General features: G+C 40.2%; 1 protein-coding gene across 1 annotated transcript in view; it reads left to right on the top strand.

The window, feature by feature from the left end:
- LOC119900293 (carboxyl-terminal PDZ ligand of neuronal nitric oxide synthase protein-like) overlaps nt 1–22,152 on the top strand; it is a 180,369-nt gene that overhangs the window by 100,784 nt on the left and 57,433 nt on the right. Inside the window, exons 6-7 of the mRNA XM_038715101.1 lie at nt 8,808–8,949; nt 14,612–14,781. Coding sequence (XP_038571029.1) covers nt 8,808–8,949; nt 14,612–14,781 — 312 coding nt within the window. The remainder of the gene's footprint in view (nt 1–8,807; nt 8,950–14,611; nt 14,782–22,152) is intronic.

Genomic DNA, 22,152 nt, shown 5'->3' with positions numbered 1-22,152 from the left:
TTAAGAGGGAGCAGAATCAGATTGAGGTGGTGTAGGATGTGCAAATTCTGAAGGGATATGGTTAAAATGTAAATACAGGATGATGAGAGAATGAATGAGCTCATCAACAGAGGAGAGAATCACTGGAAAGGCTTTAAGCAGGAGTAACTCCCCAGCCGTCCGCTCATTGTTTACACTGCTCTTTTCTAAATTGCATTATACTCCCTTTTGTCCCTTAATCTTGCTTGTGCCAAGACTTCCAAGAGGACAATGAAAGCCCCACTGAACCTTTGTGGTTAATCTGGGATAAATAATACATTGTGCTTTTGACTAGGTCCTATCCTATAGCCACAAAGAAAGCATATTCTGCTGCAGTGATCCAGCTAACTGGCAGCTTGATATATAGAGAAGAGATAGAACGACAGAGATACAGAGGGCACATTTATTTAGTTGAATTGACAGAGAGGAAAAGTGAAGGGGAGAACGATAGAGACGTAGAAAGAGATCTAGACAGAGATGGTGACAGATGTCCGAACTATTTCATGTTTTTACAGCAGGATATACAGGCTTTGCATTTGAGTGACAAATCTCTTAGCAGTCTTGTCAGCTGCCAAAATTGGAGATCCATTGGAGAATTGGATCGGGGCAGAAAATGTCTAGATACAGGACAACCGCTCTGATACAGATGTAGTTAACTGAAAAAGATTAGTGTGTTGGAAGGGACTGTCCATTCAGCAAAGGTATTGATAACACTGACAAGGCACATTTGTAAGTGATTAACGAGAAAAAGCCTTCAACCAAATCAAAAAATCAAACAGAGTCTTTCTCAATATCTTTCAGATTGACCCATACGACACTTTCAAAAACAAACACTTAATTAGCCCTTTGTGATCCGTGATGGTTAAGATGTGGTTAAGTTGGGGCGCTCGCTTGGTAGGGCACACACCCCATGCCTGTGAGACATTGAAATATTATCCACAAAGTCCAATTCGAGCAACAAATCCATGAATTTGTAGGCTTATGAAACACTGCACAACAGTTTATAATGTTACAATGTAGCTGTCCAGCAGTAGTTTTCATTGATTGCCAGGCAAACAGTAGAAATACAGTGTTGAGATTACAAAGTAATTCTCCAGGAAAGTACCTTTGCACATATTTCATTGGCAGCGCCTTGCCAACGTTGAAGTTCCATTCAAATGAGACTTCTGTTTTTTCACACAATGCAATCATCTGTCTGGGGGAGAGGTTTTGTGAAAACAAAAGTCATGCTACTTCTGCATTTGCTTATTACTCTTATGGCCAAATAGGTCAAAAGTCTCGGGAGTGTAAACACTGGTCATTTTAAGTATTTGAACAGATGGCCAATGCTGTTGTTTATCTTGTAAAGTTTCACAGTTGCCCCTCATGTTCGTGGCTCTGCTGCTTTGAGCTTTGCCTGAAAGTTTGCCTGATTCAGTTCAAACAGGAGAACTGTTCAAAGTGAGAAGCTGCGCTCACGATAAAACCACAGCATGAATCTTATCTAGTTTTCCTGTCCCATAAAGAATGTAACCAAAGAGGCCCTCATTGCAAAGGTCAAAGCTATTCTTTCTCCCAGTGAAATAGGGCTGAACGATTATTTGTATTCAAATCGGAATAGAGATTTGAAAGAACATAATTAGCATGAAGACAGAGGTTAAAATGTAGGTTAACTATAAAGCGCATCGGACCCGTTTTAAACAGTCATGCAGTTAGATTCATTCTGTTGTCATCCTTATGTGACAGACTAGTTAACCAATCACAAGCGCCATGTGCCTCCTGTTACGGTCCTACTCACCAAAACGAGTGTTTAGCCTGCCCTACATTGACATGCTGTTAAGTTAAGTGAGTACTTTTCCTGCCTGATTTTGCTGACTTGTTCAGATTTTGTTAATTTTAATCTCTCAATGTTAAACCTTTTGGAAACTGTCCCCACTGGGTTTGAAACTTACTGGCCCTCCTTCCAAAAGTGGTGTTACAACAAAACCAGACTTATTAATACTGTTAACATGTTGTCGTATTTAATCGTTTATTAAATACATCCTGAATATAAAGAATCTAAACTAAAATGTAATCACAGTTAAAATTATAAAAAAAGAAAAAGGTTTACAAAACAATTTACTTTTAAAACAAAACAGACTAACAGACTGCTCTCTCTCCTGTTGACAGCCATTTGATAAAAAAACTTTACACAGAGCAGCGGATACAAGTCGTCTCTATCCTGATTGACAGGTCACCGTGGTAGTGACATGTCAATCACAAAGTAGTCCCGCCCTAAGGGCCTGTGTCCACCAAAGCATTTTTTGCCAGCTGAAAACGCCACCTGCTCTTCTGAAAACGCCTAGCTGGGAGCGCTAGAGTGCGTTTTAGAGGAGCAGTGTTTTTTTTTTTTTGGAGACGCTGTCATTGCTATGATACATAATTTCCATGGAGGCAATGTATTGCAAGTAGGGTTGCCTACTTAATTTTACTGAATGTAAAAAAAAATGTCACCACAGAGTACGTAGGCCTACTTGCTCTGGCCCTTGCTCTGCATGAATCGAAGGCTGAAACAAGATTCTCGATGCCTGCCCGGTTCATCTGCTCTTTGCTGCTTGATGCGGCTTCCGTCAAAAATAGACTGGCAGTGAATATTGAACTTTAGCTGAACTTTTTTTTTTTTTTATAATTGCAAATCCAATCATAATCACAATTACTTTTTTTTATCAAATCGTTCAGCCCTACAGTGAAACATCTTGTGCATGTTTTTATTACAACGAAGCTTACCCACTGTAATACATCGCTCTCCAGTCTACCCCAAAACTTTGTTTCTTTGCTTCGTCCTGTGTGTGTAGTGTATTAATTGTGTGAGTGTTTTTTATTGATATTCTCAGTGCAATTATCGCTTATTCGAGAACCCTGAATTGACACCACATCTCACTCTCACACAAACACCTAATTTTTTCATCATTTTATTTTTTGTGATCAACATTTTTATAAGTATAAGGGGGGGTACAGACATATCCATGAACAAGGACATCTATTATAGCAGTTGTATAAAGAAAATACCTTACATCACAAGGGCATAACAGTTATATTACAGTGAAGTGATTCGGCTGGTGTACAATAGAGCCCCTCAGCTAATAACTCTTTTCCAAAAAAATGATTAGATTTAGATGCGACTTTGCTGGACAGGACTAAAGACACACGTGATTGAGTTTACTTTCTATTGTGATAGTTATTGTAACACCTCTTGTGAGAAGGATCAGAGTCCAGCCTGGACAGCTCTTCCTCTAGTGAGGAGCAAACTTTAATATGTAGTGGCAGAAACTTGCTTCCATGAGATGAGAGATCTCTCTCTCTCTCTTTATCGCCCATTGCCATGAATGTTTAGGTTGCAATGTTGTCAGAGCCCAAATTCACATATATAAACAATAAAAAATATATAATTAATTAATAATGTGATAATTAACTTACTTTATACAAACAACAATGGTTCTCCGTTTGTTGCATGAGGATACACATTTAGCTGCAATGAGATGGCAATAAGTAGGAGAGTTTCTGTGTGTCTGATTTAGCTCTCTCTTGCATACACACACAGTTTGGAGCAGGTTTCTAGTCTTTCTTCTATTGCTACAGTGGAATGAAGTTGGTTCAATATAAACTAGGCCTGTGTGTGTGTGTGTGTGTGTGTGTATCTAGTTTAACTACATTTCTGTGTGTGTGTGTGCGTATGTATGTATATATATATTAGTGGCTTAGCTTGGTACATTTCACTGGGGGGTAGCTTCAGTGTAGTGAAGCTTCATTTACTACATTTCACTACATTTTCAAAGTAGCTTGGCCAACACTGTATCTGACTTTATCTTTTTTAGTACAGTGTTGAAGTTTTCACTGCTTATCTCAGATATGTTTTTGTGAATTGTAACGCCCAGGTACACAAAAGTGTTTCTAATATGAATAGGTGAGGGGATAGAACCCTGAACATGTATATTATTCAGTGGCATCAGGGCGGACTTTGTTTTTATAACCTGACAGATCACTGAATTTATCAAATTCTTCAATTATCTGGTGTATAGAGGTGTCAATTTGATCTAGAAACAAAATTATATCATCAGCATATAACGATATGATATGATTATGACCGCCAATTTTCATGGGTGAAGCTCTAGATTATTTTTTCAGCATTTTAAATAGGTCAGGTTTTGTGCACAGGTCGGGACGTCACCTTTGTGTGTCTGAACCAGAAAAATTACCTGCTCCTAGCAAAAGACAATGCCGCCTTTTTGTCAAATAAATCAATATTAACGGTACAAAGTGATCAGTAACAATTTTTGGCTATATTATCAATAATGCCTAATCATTTTGAAGGACTTTTACTAATGGGGCTCAATGTGGATGAGGTACAGGTGAGGTACAAGTCATACAGATATCACGTTCAAGTCACTCACAGACCTAGAAACAGAACAACCTGTGTGTTTGTCAGGCAATAGTTGATTCTGTTGTGTTTCTCTGTGGGTGCATGACGACAGTTTGGTAGATAGGAACCAGCCGTTGCCTAGACAGCCAAGGACAAGAGATATGGCGCTCTTCTTCAGTCTTAGAAGTTTACAGACAGACTGGCACCACTTAGAATGTAATACATTTCAACATGACTTAGGTAAGCATTAGGGTTCAACAGCCAATAAGATGGTTACACATATTTAGGCCAGTAAAGAATAACCTTATATGGGTTGCATTGTGGACTCCACAGGGACAGTAAAGGGATAAATTCTGTGGAATTCTTCCCAGAAGGTATGATTTGAGTTCATAAGAGTTAGAAAATGTGATTGATGGTATGAAGGAGATGGAGTAGAAGTGAACAGCACAGCATGGGGAAAAGTGAACAGAGAGTCTGAGGAGAAAGAAAGAGCTAGGGAGAGACAAAGTAAAGGATACAAGGGTTGTTACAAAAAGGAGATATCTGCAAACAGTGTACTTGCATGTGGGAATCTCTGACCAATTTCATCCCCAACACTATAAGAAGAAATTTCCAAAAAGGTCTTGAACACACAGGACAATATTATGTTTATCATTACTTATATTTGTCTGTTAGTTTGATATCTTGATGTTTTTCAGCTGAATCATGCTCTCCAGTTTCTTTTAACAGCAGTTTGCTCCAAGGCAATATCCTTTTTAAGTGACAATATTTTATCTTATCCTTTCTCGACACTGGATTAAAGCAATCCGTCTTTTCTGTTTCAGGATATTAATGCTTGTAGCTAGAAAATTAGAAAAGAGAGAAGACAAATGTCAAAGGGACAGCAAGTGTACAGCTAAATATGGTTTAGGCCGAAAGCTGTCTTTTTCCATTTACCGTATAATATATGTCTGTATAAATTTAGCTGTTCAGTTACTGTTTTTGGAGACATTCTCCATACTCCGCTACGCTTAACGATGTTTCCTGATTGGCTGATAACATTATCATTACGTTCCGACAGTAAAAAGTTGAAACAACTTAAACACAACACTGACACACTTTAATTAGTTTACTCTACTTTGAGTGTATGTAAGGTTGCAGCTTTAATGGTCTCTATTTATTTTTGATGGACACCACTTTGTCTGGAGCAGTAGCTGCACAGGTCAGTTGGAAGCTCATAAATGGTTCACGCTGCAACAAATTAGTAGATATTATATTAGCTATTATAATCTGTTCAATTAAACAGCAATGTTATGCATTTGGGCATAAATCACATCAGGGAATCATTCCTGATTAATATTTTTATGTTACCACAGGGCTGGGCGATATGCCCAAAAAGTCATATCCCGGTGCTGTTGGGGGTGGGGGTAGCGATTTAGTGGACATGTTTTTAGTAACTTAGCTTTTTTACTATTTCACCATTTTAATCATACTTCGTTCTCCATCTTAAGTATCACTCAGTTATTGAATTCGCCCGCTTCTTATGTCGTTTTCCCAGTATCAATACCAGCTCAACTCGCCTCGCCTTGACCGTCCTCCGCAGATAGTACCCAGGGATAGTACCCTTCAATGTAGCTAGCTGGTCGTCATAGCGACGCCACACACAACTGCTGCAACGTAATGTTCAATGCGACACATACCAGCGACGCACAAACAGCTGTCTCTTCATTTAAGTTAAAAGTTTCAACAATTCTCAGAATTTAAAGACAGATAAGACGGAGGCGTTACGCAAAAAGTACCTGGTAGCAGGTACAAGTACAACTTTTACACAATGGAAAACCAAAACAAGGTGAGTCGAGCTGGTACTGTGTAGTGGGAAAGGGGCTTTACCGTCTCTCTCTCCCTGTATGTCCACTTGGGTGACTTCCTCCATCAGTTGTAGGCTAGGCTGTATAAAGTCACCAGAAAAACAGACCTTGCGGTGATTCCGTTCACAGCAGCAGCTGAGCTGCACGTAGAGGAGGCGTGTTAACGACATAGGCTATCAAAAAAACAACAACGTGGTTGCTAATGAATAACATCTGACTGGTGTGTTCACTGTCGCTTTACCCGGTCCGCTCTTGTAAAATATCCACAGTGTTTCTCTGATAAATGCTTTTATGTGTCGCCTAACCTGGGCGGCCCACTGAAGTAAAGTGTATGTATGGTAAACACTGAACGAACCGTGTTTTTCTTTTTATAAGCTAGGTCTTTAATAGTGTCGACCTGCACTGTGTCTCCCTCTATCTTGTTAGAAACTTTGTGAGTAGACGGCTGCATGCAGACGCAGACGGAGGGGCGTGGCTGCGCGGTGAGGGAGAGAGAGAGGAGCAAACGCTGGCAGGACTTTACGGAAACATTAATTAACTCAACATCAAACTATATCGGTATAAACGGTATTGTGTAATTTCATATGTCTTTTGAAATTATATCGGTATACCTCATTATACCGATATACCTCCCAGCCTTATGTTACCATATACCACATTGTCTTATCCATTGCCTCACTCTACGTGGCAAATAAGTGCAAGTTTGATTATAAAAGCTTGGACTTCCGCCAGATTTTCATGAATTTGTACCCCATGAAACCGTACCATAGCCATGAAAGGTGTTTAAACTTTTGAAGTGGCAACATGCTGTCTAAACATAACACAGTGGAGGCCTCAAAGGCACTTGCTCTGATTATGTAAGGGTCAATGGCAATGGAGGACATTTTTCAGATCTGGACATAAATTCCTATTCTGCTGATACTGGCAGCTGTTGGTTTGTCGGTTTGGAAACATCAGCAGTAAATAAGGATGAAGCAGAGTGTTTTAATGAAAAAAACTAAATAATAATAATAATAAACTAGAACTGCAAGCAGCTGTAAGCGGGGTCCAAGCCTTCCGGCGCCAGCCAACCCCCCTCGGCCCGAGGAGGCCGCGTGAGTTGACCCGGGGGCCCGTGGACAATAAATGACCAGAGTTATAAATGAAAGGGACTTGCGGTTACGGAGATATAAAATGAATGTATGTCAGTGGGAGTGTTATTTGATATACGCTTAGTAGCTCCACCGAGAGGCTGATTGACACCAAATTTCACACAGCCGCTCGGGAGGGCATGGCAGATAAGGTCCCCGAGTTTGGTGTAGATCGGCCATTGCAAACGTAAGATATGACACCACATCCAGTTTTTTGCGTTTCGGCAAAAATTTGTTAGCTTATAATTCGGAGATTTTTTGGCGGATCAAAGTTCCCTATACAAACTTTTATCGTCACGGTCCAGGGATGGTCTGTGCCAAGTTTGGTGGCAATCGGACTTTCGAGTTCCCAGCCCACTCGGGCTTGGACCCATAATTACACTATGAGGACGCTACGACTGCTGCCAAACCTCACTGAACTGAAAGTGACTTATGAGTGGAGTTTTTCTGAACCCAAAACCTCTGTGGACTAAAGTCCACGCCCAGCACCTCAAAACACTGCCAAAACCAGTTAAAGTTTTTAATGTAATAAAACAACAAGATAAATTATATTTTTCAAATGATACTAAGCCTGGGTCCATATGATGTTATGATACTGATCTGGACTGAACACTTTTTGGGACAAGACTTCAGACTGGTTCAGAGTTTATAACCGGAACAAGAAAGGATTTAGTCTGTTGGCAGAGTCTTGATTGTGTTCTGGCTTTTAGGCCACACTGCATCTGTTCTGCTTAATCAGCTGAGGATGAGTTGTGTTTTGAGGCTAGGCCACAGTGCTTAAAAGAATTTTTTATGCCTCTGCACCTCTCTACTGTGACAAGCCGCACAAGAGAGGGCTGAGAGCAGACATAAGTCTCCTTAGTTGTTTTCGCTTGACCTGCCTTTTCAGAGCAGGGCGAAAAGAGTAAGGGAGGAGATAAGCAGAGACATTGAGCTCTTTGCACCTGAGGACTAAGGAACAATCCGGTCAAAAATAAAAATTACTTTTTGATATTCCACTGAGTTTGGACAGTAAACACAATTAACCTCCTCTACCTGATTGTATAACATCATCAGGTGACATTGTTGACTCTGCATGTGACACTAGTGGAAAAAGGCTCAGTGTGGAGTCTTTGGTCCAAAAACACTGCAAAGCTCGGTCTGGATTTCAGTATTTCCTGGCATGTGGGAAGTGATAGTTTTACTTTTCTGGTGTGTTTAGAATACCCCAAAAAACTGGGTTGCAGGATAACCAGAGAAAAGAGCACCACATACATAAACTCAAACTTAGCCAGGAAAAAATGAAAGGAAAAAGTTCTGAATAAAATGTTTTAACTTTGGTTTAAAAACACTGCACAGCAATGAGTGTTGAACCAAATGGCAACACAGAAGTACAAATTATGTTCAGAGAATTACAACTGCAATGTCTTTCTTTCTCTTTCTCTCCCCAACCAGAGTCAGGCCATGCGTATTGTGCGGACAGTCGGCCAGGCGTTCGAGGTTTGTCATAAACTCAGTCTGCAGCACACACAGCAGAATGCAGATGGACAGGAGGACTGCCACAGCGAAAAGAATGGCAACGACTCCTCTGTCCCAGGTACTGCACACCAACACACACAGGAACACACAAACAGCCAGCATCCCTTTCTTACTGGTCTGCATTCTGCTTGGCACTGCTGATCTTCCCTCAAGGACGAGGCTTTTTATCCACATTTTTCGAAGATGTAGTGTTTGTTCACTTATTATAAAAATGAACAATCACAAGGCAACATTAGACAGAAGAGCCGCGGAGTGCAGGGTTGATGGTTTCTTGTGGGAGTTCTGTATTTTGTTAAAAGGGAAAAGATATGTGTTGCAACCTTCTAGAAGTTCCTTGAAGGTTCAAGTGAAAAATGGAACGAATAAAAAAACAGCTGTAATGTTTCTCTTGGAGGAGATGTTCTTTTATTCTTAATTCTTAGTTCTGGATTAACTGTAGTATCACCGAGCAGATTTCATTTCAGACGGGTAAGGTCAATGATTGTTTATGTGGCAAAGCAAGAAGAAATTATATACTTTATTGTGTACAGCACATTTTGTGTGATTACACAGGTATAAACAACAATAGAGAAAATAGGGCAGCAGGTGAGCCGCTTCTGGGCTTGTTAATGACGCAGGCTATCAAACAACCCCTAATCCCCCTGGCACCACTGCTGCACTTACTTTCCACATCTTTTCTAGCTCCTCTTTCAGCCCTTGGTATTTCTCAAGCTTCTCGTGTTCCTTCTTCTTAATGTTGTCCCTCCATGAAGGTTCTTCATCTTCCTTGTCCTCGCCCTCGGGTTTCTGCTGCCTGAGGTATTCACTAAGCCCTTCATCTTTGGGGGCCATCTTCCTGATGCACTCCTGGATCTTTGCTGTTTCATCCTGGACAGTGGTCTTGACACTCACTAGCCCTCGGCCTCCCTCGCTACGCTTGGTGTACAGTCTCAGGGTGCTGGATTTGGGGTGAAACCCTACATGCATTGTGAGGAGCTTTCTTGTCTTGATGTCAGTAGTCTCTATCTCCTCCTTTGGCCAGTTTATTATACCAGCGGGGTGTCTGATGACTGGCAGGGCGAATGTGTTCATGGCTCGGATCTTGTTTTTCCCATTCAGCTGACTTTTCAGGACCTGCCTTACTCTCTGTAGGTATTTGGCTGTGCCGGACTTCCTTGCTGCCTACTTATGTTTTCCGTTAGCCGGCGGCACCCCAATGTATTTGTAGCTGTCCTGAACATCCGCAGTGTGGCCTTCTGGTAGTTAATCCCCTCGGTTCTGATCATCTCATTTTTGATACCACTTGTTCAGTCCTATGCAGAACAGCAGCAGGGATAGTGCATCACCTTGGTATATGACGCACTTGATGGTGACCTGTGCAATTGGCTTTGAGTTTGCTTCCAGACTTGTTTTTCACAGCCCCATTGAGTTGTTGATGAAGGCTATTAGTGTCCTGTTGATCTTGTACATTTCCAAGCCTTCCAGTATCATGTATGTGGCATTAAGTTGTAAGCTTTCTTGGAGCTTCCATGTTGTGCAGAGGCAGGTTATTGGCCGGTAGATAGGATTGTTGTTATATATGGATGTATGTGTGACGAAGGTGTCAGCCTAGTAGTATTGCAGAGCAAAACTCATCCCTTTAGAAAGACGAGACAAACAAACCAGGGAGGAATAGTATTTTTAGTTCAAGGAATGAATCTAAAACATATTGAATAGCATCATCAAGGCCATGGGCGAATCTGAATATAACATCCAGAAATAATGTAAAATCTAAATTCTTGGCAACACATTCCCCAGTGCGCACAAACACCTACACCTACTTTCACATACTGTATGTCCTCAGATAACACAAACAGATTGTTCTGTATACATACACACACACACACACACACTTTCATTCCTGCCTGCATTGTGCCCAAGTTGGCAAGCAGGGGAGGGTGATGCTGGAGTGAATGTCACGGATGAGTCAACCAAAAGAAAGGAGGCACCGTACAACAACACTGGTGGGCTGAGCTACTTTTATCTGTTGCCTCGTGCCTGGACACGATGGGCTTCACTGCAGCCCAGGGACACGTGGCTCTGAGTGAGGTCTAAGAGGACAGACGCGCAGATTCAGCAGTTGGAAGTGTCCACGAACAGAGCTCTTTCACACCAGTGTTCCAGTCATTACAGTAGCCAGTGCTGGTCACCCTCCCCATCTCGATCTGAGAGCGCCAGGCTGGGGATATGTTATCTCCACCCCCCACTTCCAGCCCTCCAGAGACGAGCTCCCTTTCACATGCTGATGAGCCCAGAGATCACCCACCCACTATAACTGTACATCCACACATGATGAAAGGACCCCACATGCATACAAACTTAGGCCTATACACTCATGCTTCCACACTTGCTGTCATGGGGTTTTAAGCAACACAAGAACTGTCATGCGCAGCCAATGAGCTTATCTGGAGAACTAATTATCATGGCAATGAAAGGAGAAGGGATAGAAGAGTAGGAGATAGCGGATTAGAGAAACGGAAAGCTGGAAGAAAGCATGGGTAGTGGAGAGAAGCAGGAAGAAGAGATGAATATTAGAGGAAAAAGGAACTTGGGATCATGTAGGATGAGAGGAGCGAGAAGAGATGAAATGTGGAATTGAATTGGAGAGGGGGGATGAAGAACTGGGTTGAGCAGCAGCGAGTCAGAAGAAAGGGGGAAAGAGCCACAGTACAGAGAAAGTGATTTTGTTTTCAACTGGACAAAATGCTGCAACATATAATCTTTTATTAACAATGAATAACTATATGAAAAATGCATTGCATCACTGATCTAATAAAGTCTACTCAATGGAAAATAAAGCCCAACTGTGGAACAGTAATATTATCATTAAAGTTCACATTAACATTAGACGCAAGGGTGCCACATCAATTCAGCAGTTCAGTGATCACACACTGAATTAAAGCCTACAGGACATATGATGGGGCATCTTGGAGACTTGTCAGCGATATTCAGAAATGTTACTATACTGAACAAAAATGTTTGTATGGCAAGCTATTTAGACTCATTCAGTTTGATTTTTAGATTTCTTTACAAAGGAGATATGCTGCCCAAGTGTGAGATAGTTGTGGTTTTTTCCAATGAAGGTTCACATGTTTAATTACTTTAGTTAAAGTAAATGCCAGTTGCGTAAATCAGACCGATCATTTCACTTCAGTATTATTTTGTCAAAGCTTATTTGGTCATCCCTGCACTGGAAAGAGCGAGTCATAAAAACAAGTCACACAAGTTGCAACGAACCACATATCAGTGTAAAATATAAACTATACAATGCAGCACATTTAAGATATGCTTACATTATAATAACAAGACAAACACACATTAATGTTAATGCCAATAATAATAATAAAATAATAACAAAATACCAAAATTCAAAACAATCCACTAATGAAAGGCCAATCACAGGTGATGCACCTGAAAGAAGTGCAATAACATCTAACACCTAACCTAAATTTTAAATGTAAGCCTGATGTCAAAAACTCCAGAATAAAAACAAACAAAAACTGCTTGAAATAACTTGATTTGTGATTGAAACAAGCGAGAAAAAATGACTTGTTCAGTTGGATATATTTTGCATTAAACTCAAAGTGGTTCAGTTCATCATCTCACAACAAGATATTGAATCCCTTAACATGATGTCCCGTATTTAACATAATTCACATTCGTTCTAGAGACTGGTCCTTTCACAGCTCCAGTGCTGTTCTGTTTGAGTCTTTATATTAAGGTGTGCAAACTATCCAGGAATTTTCTTCTGACCATTTAATTAATGACAGCTTTAACCAGCAAGTTAGGGTAGAGCAGAGGTGAAGTCAAAGAGGAAAAGGACAAAGAAGAGGGGGGGAAACCTGTCAACAACAAAGCACAGGAGGAAGGGCAGGACAGCACATCACTGATCGGTGGGTAGAAAGGAGGAGGAAGAGGAGTGGTAATGGAGGAAGAAGTGATGGTAGTGCTGCCAGCAGGTTATCAAGCATGCAGTTCATGGGAGGGGGAGGAGAGGGAGCAGTGGGCCAGTGCCAGATTGTTGGAGATGAGGTTTAAGTGGAGGGGGTGGACAGCGCTAATAGCTGGGTGCACAAGAGAAGGAAGGGGATGCGTAAATGGAAGAGGAGGTGGCTGAGGATGAAGGTGGAGGTTGGATGGACAGTGGAGGTGAGGAGTTGAAGGAGAGGATGAAAAGGCGGAGGACACTGCAGCAGGAACAGTAATCGGTATGTAATGGGGGGGAGGAAAAAGAAAACATGAAGGAAACAAGTAGCCATATCAGGCCTAACTTTACCTATTTTGCGTGAGAACACTAGCCCGTTGTTAATTGCTCAGTATTGAAATTTAAATTTGTGGGGGTTTTTTTACATTTTGTTAATGAGTGCAGCCACTAAGATCCTTTCTTCTTTTGAGTACTTTTCATGTTTTCAAAATGATTGCTTTTTTAAATGAAACTTGTATGATGCTGTTTGAGGGGCGGCCTTGAGTAAAGGTACTTGAGTCTATTTGTAAATGTCATCTATTCTGGCTGTAAATAGCTTTGCCGCTTAAGAGAGAAGGGTCCTAGTAGCTCAACAATCATATATTTTTAGTACAGTCAGGCTGCCAGGAAGACAATGCAATCCTGTCTAGTGGACAGTTGTCAATAACAAGAAAATGCATGACATGCAAGTAGAGCAAATTTCCTTTGAATTGGGTGAGGTTATGACACACAGCGAGCAGCTTCATGCTTTGGAGTCAGGGGAAGAAGTGTTCCAACAACTGTAACAAACAGTGTTATAGCTGTGTTCTGGTGAATTGTCTGGTGAGGCAAGTCAAAATAGTAAAATATTTATTTGTTATTTAAATTCATAAGGCAAAGACACTCTTATACTTATATAATTATAGTTTTTTTGTGTTGATTTTATCAGAATATTTGAAAGTGTAGGATAACCATATTTTAGTCATTTAGTCACTCCTATTCAGGTGTGTCATTGTATTGATCTGGTACAAATTGTAGCAGCTTTTGACAGTGTGTTTTACTGAGCTGAAGTGGATGGTTTCCTTTGCCAAAGATATTAAAAACATTTTTAAAATAAATTCTTACCAGATAAAAAGAGAAGGAATGTCTCAATTTGGCTTTGACAAAAAAGTAAATTTGGACCCATTTCCAAGGTAACAGTTTCATTTATCAAGTATAGAGTGCGGAAGAAGAGTAGGAATGCTCTTCATAAACTGTTTTGTTGCAGCCTGAATTGATTTTGTCTTGTACACAGGCAATATTGTTGATCTTAAATGTTTAGTGATATATGCTTCATTGAAAACACAATCTGTATCCAACTTGGTCCAATTTGTCCCATAAAAATGTATTAACGGCAATGAGACCGCTATTTAAAAACCAAAACGCACAATGGAAATTCCCATGAAAGGAGAGTGCTGGCAGCATTGTATTATATTTAGATTTGCATTGTGTTGTTGATCGTTGTGTGGTAATATAGGGATTTTTTTCACTGTTTATTTGCTTGAGTTGCACCACAGAACAACTAGAACTGTTAAACTCTTATTCAAGCTCATAATCATGCAGACAGTATACTGTACTATGGTTGTATATGGATAATGTTTCTTACTTGTTATTTATGTGTGTCACCCATGTGTGCGTGTGTACATGCTCATGCCTACATGTGTGTATGCAGGCGTGCGTGCTTATCCACCTGTATGTGTGTGTACTTTCCTCGGCTCAGCTCGAGAGCTAACGGGCGTTGAGAAGACGGCATCTGTCACAGAGGAGACGGATATCGATGCGGAGGAGGTGATCCAGGTGCCGGCAGCAGAGGAGTTAAACCTCAATAGGGGAGTGACTGATCTGGACGCCACGGCCAAGACACCAGACCTGAACCACTCAGAGAGCAAGGTAAATTATCCCACGTGTGTGTTTTTGTACCTCTGACCAGCAGAGGCTTACGTCAAATCTCCTAGTGATCTTTCTCCATGTGTGGCGCCAACTTGGCAGTGCAGTGGACAAATGGCTATTTACAAATAATTTATCAAAAGCTATACACACTAGATTAACTCTGTGTGTGTCTTACAGTGGGTTTAATGGATAATTCTTTCATTAGATTTATTCATTTAGCTCATACTTTTCTCCAAGGCGACTTACATTTGCCAAGTTTGTCAGAGGTCGCACGCCTGTGGAGCAACTAGGGTTTTCTCCGGGACACATTAGTGGATATGTCCCAGTGGGGAATTGAACCCAGGTCTTTCACATCAAAGATATGTGTCTTATCCACTGCTCCATCTCCACCCCACTTTCAAGATCACATACATCAAGATTCTGATTCTAATTTGGTAGAATATTTTTCCGAGCTTTCGTTTCACAATCACAATCCTTCAAACCAGTTTGATGCTGAGACTGGAATCTATGGTTACTTTACCTTTTAAGGGCTGAACGATTTTTGGAAAGTAATTAAATTTTTTACAATTACAATTTTTTTATATTTTTTAATATAATTGCGATTTTTTTAATCAATATTGCGATTTAAGCTCTTTACCTTCTGTATTATTCTAAACGGACAAGCATTAAATCATTGTATAGTGTCTTAAACATAGACTGTTCTTTCTTGTAGGCCAGGCCTGTGTTATGATGAAATTAGGTGATGCATGAATTATTATTATGAACAATGGTGGAGAAGAAATATCAAATTATAACAATATGAGAAAGATCATTTGAGAGTCAAGTCATGGCATTAAATAATATGATTTAATATCATCAGGTCGGCCTACCTACAGACCACAAGAAAAACTAAGTTCACCACAGTGTGTTATACAGTAAGCGCTTAATACAAAGTCCACAGTTCAACAACTAATTAATGAGTCTATCTCAGTCCTAATCTCCTAGGAGTCTCTCAACAAAAACCACAAAAAATACTCCGTTTGAGGTTCAATTCAAAAGTTGGCCAAGGGTTGGCCTCTCGTGTTTAATAGACAAGTTTAATAATTCTCCAACACTGTAGTCCCCCTGCAGCCTGCTGTTAAGCAGCGCACCGTCTGTAACCAGGCTGTAACTCGGGAAAGACTGGGCCTCTTTCGGACTTGTGAGTTTGGTTTGAAACGCCGTTTCACAGATATTTCCTGAGCTGACTGGTGGCTGTGAGTGTGACACTGGTGTCGATTATGAAAAGCCAAAGTACGCATAGACGCCTGGTTGAGCATCTGATTGCACACTGGCACGTCAAAAGCGCGTGATTTGACAGCAAAACGCACATTCTCAAAAACTGGCGTTTTTTTCTATGAAAACGGGTGTCTTTCGTTTTTGTCATGCCGTTGAAACGCAGTTATGAACGTGTAAACAGGTCAATCAAACAGGCAGTGCAAACCAGTCCAAACAAGCGAAAAGAAGGTGCTCTTCCTTTAGTGTTCTTCTTTTTAGGGCTTCAGACCATCATGTGTTGTCAACTAGATGGGGTTTAGGGCTTAAAATCATTTATCATTATCATTAAACCCAATGAAAACATGAATTATCAAGGACAAATTTGACAGAAAACCTATAATTGTTGAGTTATTATAATCATGTAGGCTATAAATGATATAAACACAAAACAGACAGAATGTGTATGAGGGATGACAGTAGCTGCATAGATTATATCTTTAATCAAGGTCGACACTATTATTGCGTCCTGCTGTCAATTTGCACGCTTTTGACGTGCCAGTGTGCAATCACACGCTCGACCAGACGTCCATGAGTACTTTGGCTTGCGATAATCGATCGACACAATACTTACTACACGTGTCTTTCTGTTATGCATTTTTTCTGTGCGCCAAAGCGGTGGATGGCCTGATGATTTCAACCACCAACTCCACCAAGTTACCCGCGATTGTAATCGCAGCCTTTGCGATTAGAAAATTCTCTTTTTACTTTATCGCGATAATATCGCAAATGCAATTAATCGTTCAGCCCTACTTTAGAGAAAACAATGGTTTTTGAAACTGCCAGACATCAAACTAGAAAGATAATTGTTTTTGTATAATAAAAAGGGTCAGCAATCAGTTTTTAAAATGCGAAGAACAAAGGGAAACATTGATGGTGATCTTGGACCCATGGTAGTGGCTCTGTCCGTAGGGACTTGACTTGAGAGCGAGAGGTTAGCCGATTCAAGTCCCGCTCAGACCAGATGGTACAGAGTGTGGACTGGTAGCTGGAGAGGTGCCAGATGTCCTGGTAGTAAATCAAAAATCTGTTGAGTCACTCCAGGTCAGGCTGACCCCTGAGTGTAATAGTGCATATATATATAAGGTTTCCTTGAGGCTTGAAATGGAAACTTTTTTCATATACTGTATGTGGCTGTATTAAACACCAGTAAAATCACACACCACACCAAGCCTGCGTTTATGTGTGGCATGAGTATAGAAATAGCTCCCACTACTTGGTTTCTATTCAGAAGCTGTCAGCAGTATGATGGCAGCTGAGCTCCAAGACTACTATGCTAGTCAGCCAGGTTATGTGTGTGTGTTTGTGCAGTTTGTGTTCGTACATTGTGTTAGTGATTTGATACAGCTCAGTTAGACCGTCTGCTCTCTGGCCTGTGGAAACCCACCACCAGCAGTCTATCTATAACCAGAGAAATGCTCTCTGGCCTCTCTGGAGGTGTGTGAGGGCGGCTGTCTGGCTCAGCTGGCAGAGCAGAGTAGTAGCTGTTGTTTACTGGGTTATACACTAGTATGCAGGGGTGTAATTGTGTTTTTGATCAGCTGTGGGAGGACGACACTGCATGATGAGGGCAGAGATGGGGTGCAGGTAATGTTTATTACACCACTCTTTGGCTTGAGACCTTGCGCTCTGCATCACGTTGTCAACAATGGTTTCTCATTGTTTTTTGTTTTTTTTATTACTTCCTTGGCTTTGCTGAGTGAGGGAAGGGGGGAACGGTAGTGGACAAGGATAGAGGGAGAACTTTCTCCAAGTGTAAAATAATAATAAAATTTTTTTTTTTTATCCTCATTGTTAAGAGAAATATTTTTTATTGTATTGAAACATTTTTTTCCATTTGCAGTCCATTCAGGGAAATGATTGCTTTTCATAGTTTTAAGATGCAACCTTGTCATCTTAAAGTTATTTCCTGAACCTCAAAAATAATATTGAATGTGTACAAACTGTTCATTGCCAATGCAAAATGTTCATACTGAACATATCTGCAAAACATTCACTGTCAATGTATTTCTTAATTTTATATAGCTGCTCATGGCAACTAAAGCATGAATAACGTTTTTAGATCATCCACAATCTTTTTCTAACATTAACAAAGTGTTTTAGTAGGCTAGGATTTTCAGTATGCTTCAAACAAAATGCTTGTTGCATTGACCAACTTTGATGTGAACATGATGAACAATCCGGCTACAACATTCATGTTTCATGTGTCATGTTTTCTGCAAGTTTGCAGTGGTATTCATTTAAATTGAATTAATATGTTGTTACCATACTTACCGCAACAAAGTATAAATAAAACTGTCATAACTGCTAGTTTTATACAACTGGCCTGCTCCAGAAAAAATCGATGCAACAAAATTTATCACAGGGCAATAATGAGGTTGTTCCCTGAAAGGTTGTAACATTAGCCAAATTCACTGTTTTAGCCTAGCAATTATCGCAGGGGGCAAATCTGCCAGCACAGCCCTTTTCACCTTGCCACTAAAAGTGTCAAAAAGTCCCCATTGCAGAAAAAAGCCCTGATCTGTAGTTAACTCCGGGTAATTAGGTAGGTTCGCGGGAAGTCTCAAGTAATGGTAAATAATTAAATGGACAAGCTTTTAGGCAACAGTCCAGGCTAGAGTTTATTAAACTTTTTAAAATATTAAATGTTATGTCACCTTAGGCTGCAAGCTCACTGAAACAACCCTCTTAACTCACCACATAGAGACTCACCAGAGCAAGACTTTGAGGCCCGTTTTGGGTCCTAACATACAAAACCAAGCTATTCATCTGTTTAGCAGTCCTTGGGTCCCATTAACGTTAGAGTTATGAGACCTTTCATTACAGCGCCTGATTGAAAGCAACACAGCGTGAAATCACTGAAACAACGAGCTCTCAGCAGTGACCTCCATTCTCAGGTCATTGGAGGAAGTGTGCGTCTGTGTGTGCTACAGTTTGTATAGCTGCGTTTGCATGTACATGTACTGTATGTGTTTGTTGTTGTTTTTCTTGGACACATTTGTCACTCTTAACAGCTTGACAGATTAAATGGGAATGTGCAGGGACAAGTGGGGGAACGTAACATTGAATAAGATATGTGAGTGTGTGTGCGTCTGTGTGCCTTTTACGTTAGTGCATATGTGTATGCATTTTTATTATACAACTGTGTGTATTTCCCGAGCGGAGGGATTTGATTCACTACAGGGTTCCTCTGGAAGCTCATGAAAGGGAAAGCAGCCTGTGAGTGTTAAAGTTCATTCTCCTCCTGTCAGCTCCCGTTAGACTGACAAATCCCTCGGCGCCCTGCGTTCAAACGATCCCGTAGGACTCGGAGAGCACACATCAATCCTGACTCTTGGGCTTTGTGTCCATGAGGTTGAATCAGGACGTTTTCTTTTAAAAGGCTTGACTCTGCTATCAGAAAGAGTATTACTACAGAGAAGTTGGAAGGACCAAAGTCCCAGTTTATAGAGAACTGCAATCAACACATTTCATGGGGCTGCACTTTCGGCAAGAGACAGATGCTCATCGATGGTTTCAATAAAAAAGTGAGTGCTGTGCAGAACAAAAAATAAAACAAAGATAAGAGTGTGCATGAAACAAAATGTAAACAGAATCTTTCACTTACATCAGTCTTACGTTTATAAGCTCCCGGTCAAAAATAGGAGATCAGTGCAAGAGTTTAAGTATAAACTGTTGTTTTCTTTGTGTGTGTGAATTAGACAGAGACAGAAGGTGTGTGTGTGTGTGTGTGTGTGTGTGTTCACATGTACATGTATGCTTTAAAGTGAAGCTGTACAACAAATGCTTTGATAGAGGTTTTGCCTCTGGCCCACTTTCAGATGCTGTCAGGCAGGTGTAAACACTTTGATCCATGAGTGTGGCGCTACAGGCAGCACTCCACTGACAGCACTCTCTCTCTCTTTCTTTCGTCCCATCATTAGTGTGCCTCAGTTGTTTCAGACCTAAAATCACTGGCATGAACTAACATGGATGGATTATTGAACGGGCACTCAGTTAAAAGTAAGGATGTCTTTATTATATGGGTCAATAATTTCCAAATAAATCACTATTAATTTCCGAGACATTCTCTTGAAAAGAACCATCTCAGGTTTCCTGTAATATCTGTGCAGTGTGGGCTGACACTTCAGTCAAGACACCCTTGCTCATTCTCTTGAAGGATGTGTTCATATCCAGTGTAATTCACATCTTAAAATTAATCATGACCGTTGAATGTCTGTTCCTCGCTGTTAAAGCTTAGGTAGTCATTGCTTTTATCCCGTGAGACTGTAAACATCCCGAATGACGCTTTCACACATACGATTGCTCACCTGGCCTCAGGAAAAATGTGAGATAATGACACAAAGACTTTTGTAGGAAGGAGTTAGGAGGTGTAAGGAGGAGGTGCAGTTTAATGTCAAATGGTGGAAATCACAGTTTTCCTGTTTGTGTGACTCAGAAATGGGTGTGTTGCTGCACATTACGCAGCTATCAATCTAGAAAAGATGCTGCAGTGCCAGGAAGATTAACAAGAAGCCACGCATGGGAGAACTACCTAAAAGGCAATCAATAAGTTTTTCCAGTTTGCTCCCACAATTGCAAAATGTGAGGAAGAAGGCCAAAAAGGGAACTAGTTTACCTAAAAGGACATGAAAGGATTACACAAAGTGTAAGAGGAATAAAATGTCAGTAAATTCCCTATTTGCCTCTTAACTTGACAGTATTCTACGTAAATGATGACGTATGACTAAGGATGTTAATTAATTAGCAGACTAATTTGGAGGTTTTGGAAATAATGTAAAATATCATACAGCATCGACATTTTTACATCATTGGCTCTTCCCATCAATCAGACAGAGATAGACGTATTTTTTAAACTATTAAACGGCTTGTATTAAAAGGCAGATAGCTCATTTTATGACTATCTTCAGAAAACAGAAAAACAACAGTAGACCAGCTCAAATTTATATTCCATTTTCTTCACTGGCTCTTATCAGGTTTGTCAGTGTACATTTCTTTCTATTTCTTATGTCCCAAAATCAACCAAACATCTCGGATATTAATAACTAAAATACAGCAACACACAGTAATTACCAGTTTTAACAACTAATGGATATGTGAATTATGTGAATTGCAGATCAGGCAGAACAACCCTGCCTTGTTCACCTTGTGAGGAGTGTCAAATCTCTGGTTGTTGTTTCCATCTGTGGTTATGAGTACTTTTCAAGTCTTTATGCCGAAATGTTTTAGCTTTTGAAACAAACAAAAAAAAATGCATCCTATATATTTTCCTTTTAATCCCAAAGTGATTTATGCTGTTTGTAACATGCAGTATGTTATTGTTGTGTCATGATTAGTATAATAGATTAAACATTTTTTGTGAAAACTGTCATAATGTAAAACTATTAGCAGTTTTGCCATCTTCTACATGCTTCATCATCATTATATAATCAGCATTATAGATATCAGAATATAGGAAATTATACATTTGTGTTGCTTTTAATCAGAGAAAACAAAATAACATTAACATTTTCTGCATAAACACTATGTACTGTAATAACTTAATATGGGAAGTCATGCAATAAATCACAGGATTTATCTAAATTCACCTGGTTGGGTCATGGAAATGTTTCAAGTATTACTAACTAATAATGCAGAGGATGTTTTTGGAGAGATCATCCAGTGCACATACATTGGAGTTAATGGACTTTTCAGTGAAGTAGAAGACGTCTTGTGTCCAAAACATTTCCATATTAAGAAAGACTAATGAGGAAGAACAATGTGGAAAAAATCTAAAACAGATTATTTTTTACATGTTTGAAAATATGCCTGGAGAGGATCTTTTAAAGTAAACTCAGGCTGGTCATAGCCCCACCACCATCCCTGGTCTCAAGTCTACCTCGGTTCTCCATCCTTTTACCCACAGAGAACAACAACATCCACTTCTCCTCAGCCTTAACTCACGATCTCTCAGGGACACAAACACACACTCACAATTGGGATTTTGTCTGGTTTTGTCTCCTCTGCAGCCTTACAGGACAGAGACTTATGTTTTCAATATTCTTCACACATGCAGGAAGTAAAAAGGCAGCCTCTTAA

The sequence above is a fragment of the Micropterus salmoides genome, unplaced genomic scaffold (genome assembly GCF_014851395.1).
Source record: "Micropterus salmoides isolate LMB-PRFRI ecotype aquatic unplaced genomic scaffold, ASM1485139v1 Ms_hic_scaffold_13, whole genome shotgun sequence".
Classification (NCBI taxonomy): domain Eukaryota; kingdom Metazoa; phylum Chordata; class Actinopteri; order Centrarchiformes; family Centrarchidae; genus Micropterus; species Micropterus salmoides.
The sequence above is the reverse complement of the archived record's forward strand: the minus strand, read 5'-3'. Positions and strand labels throughout refer to the sequence as shown.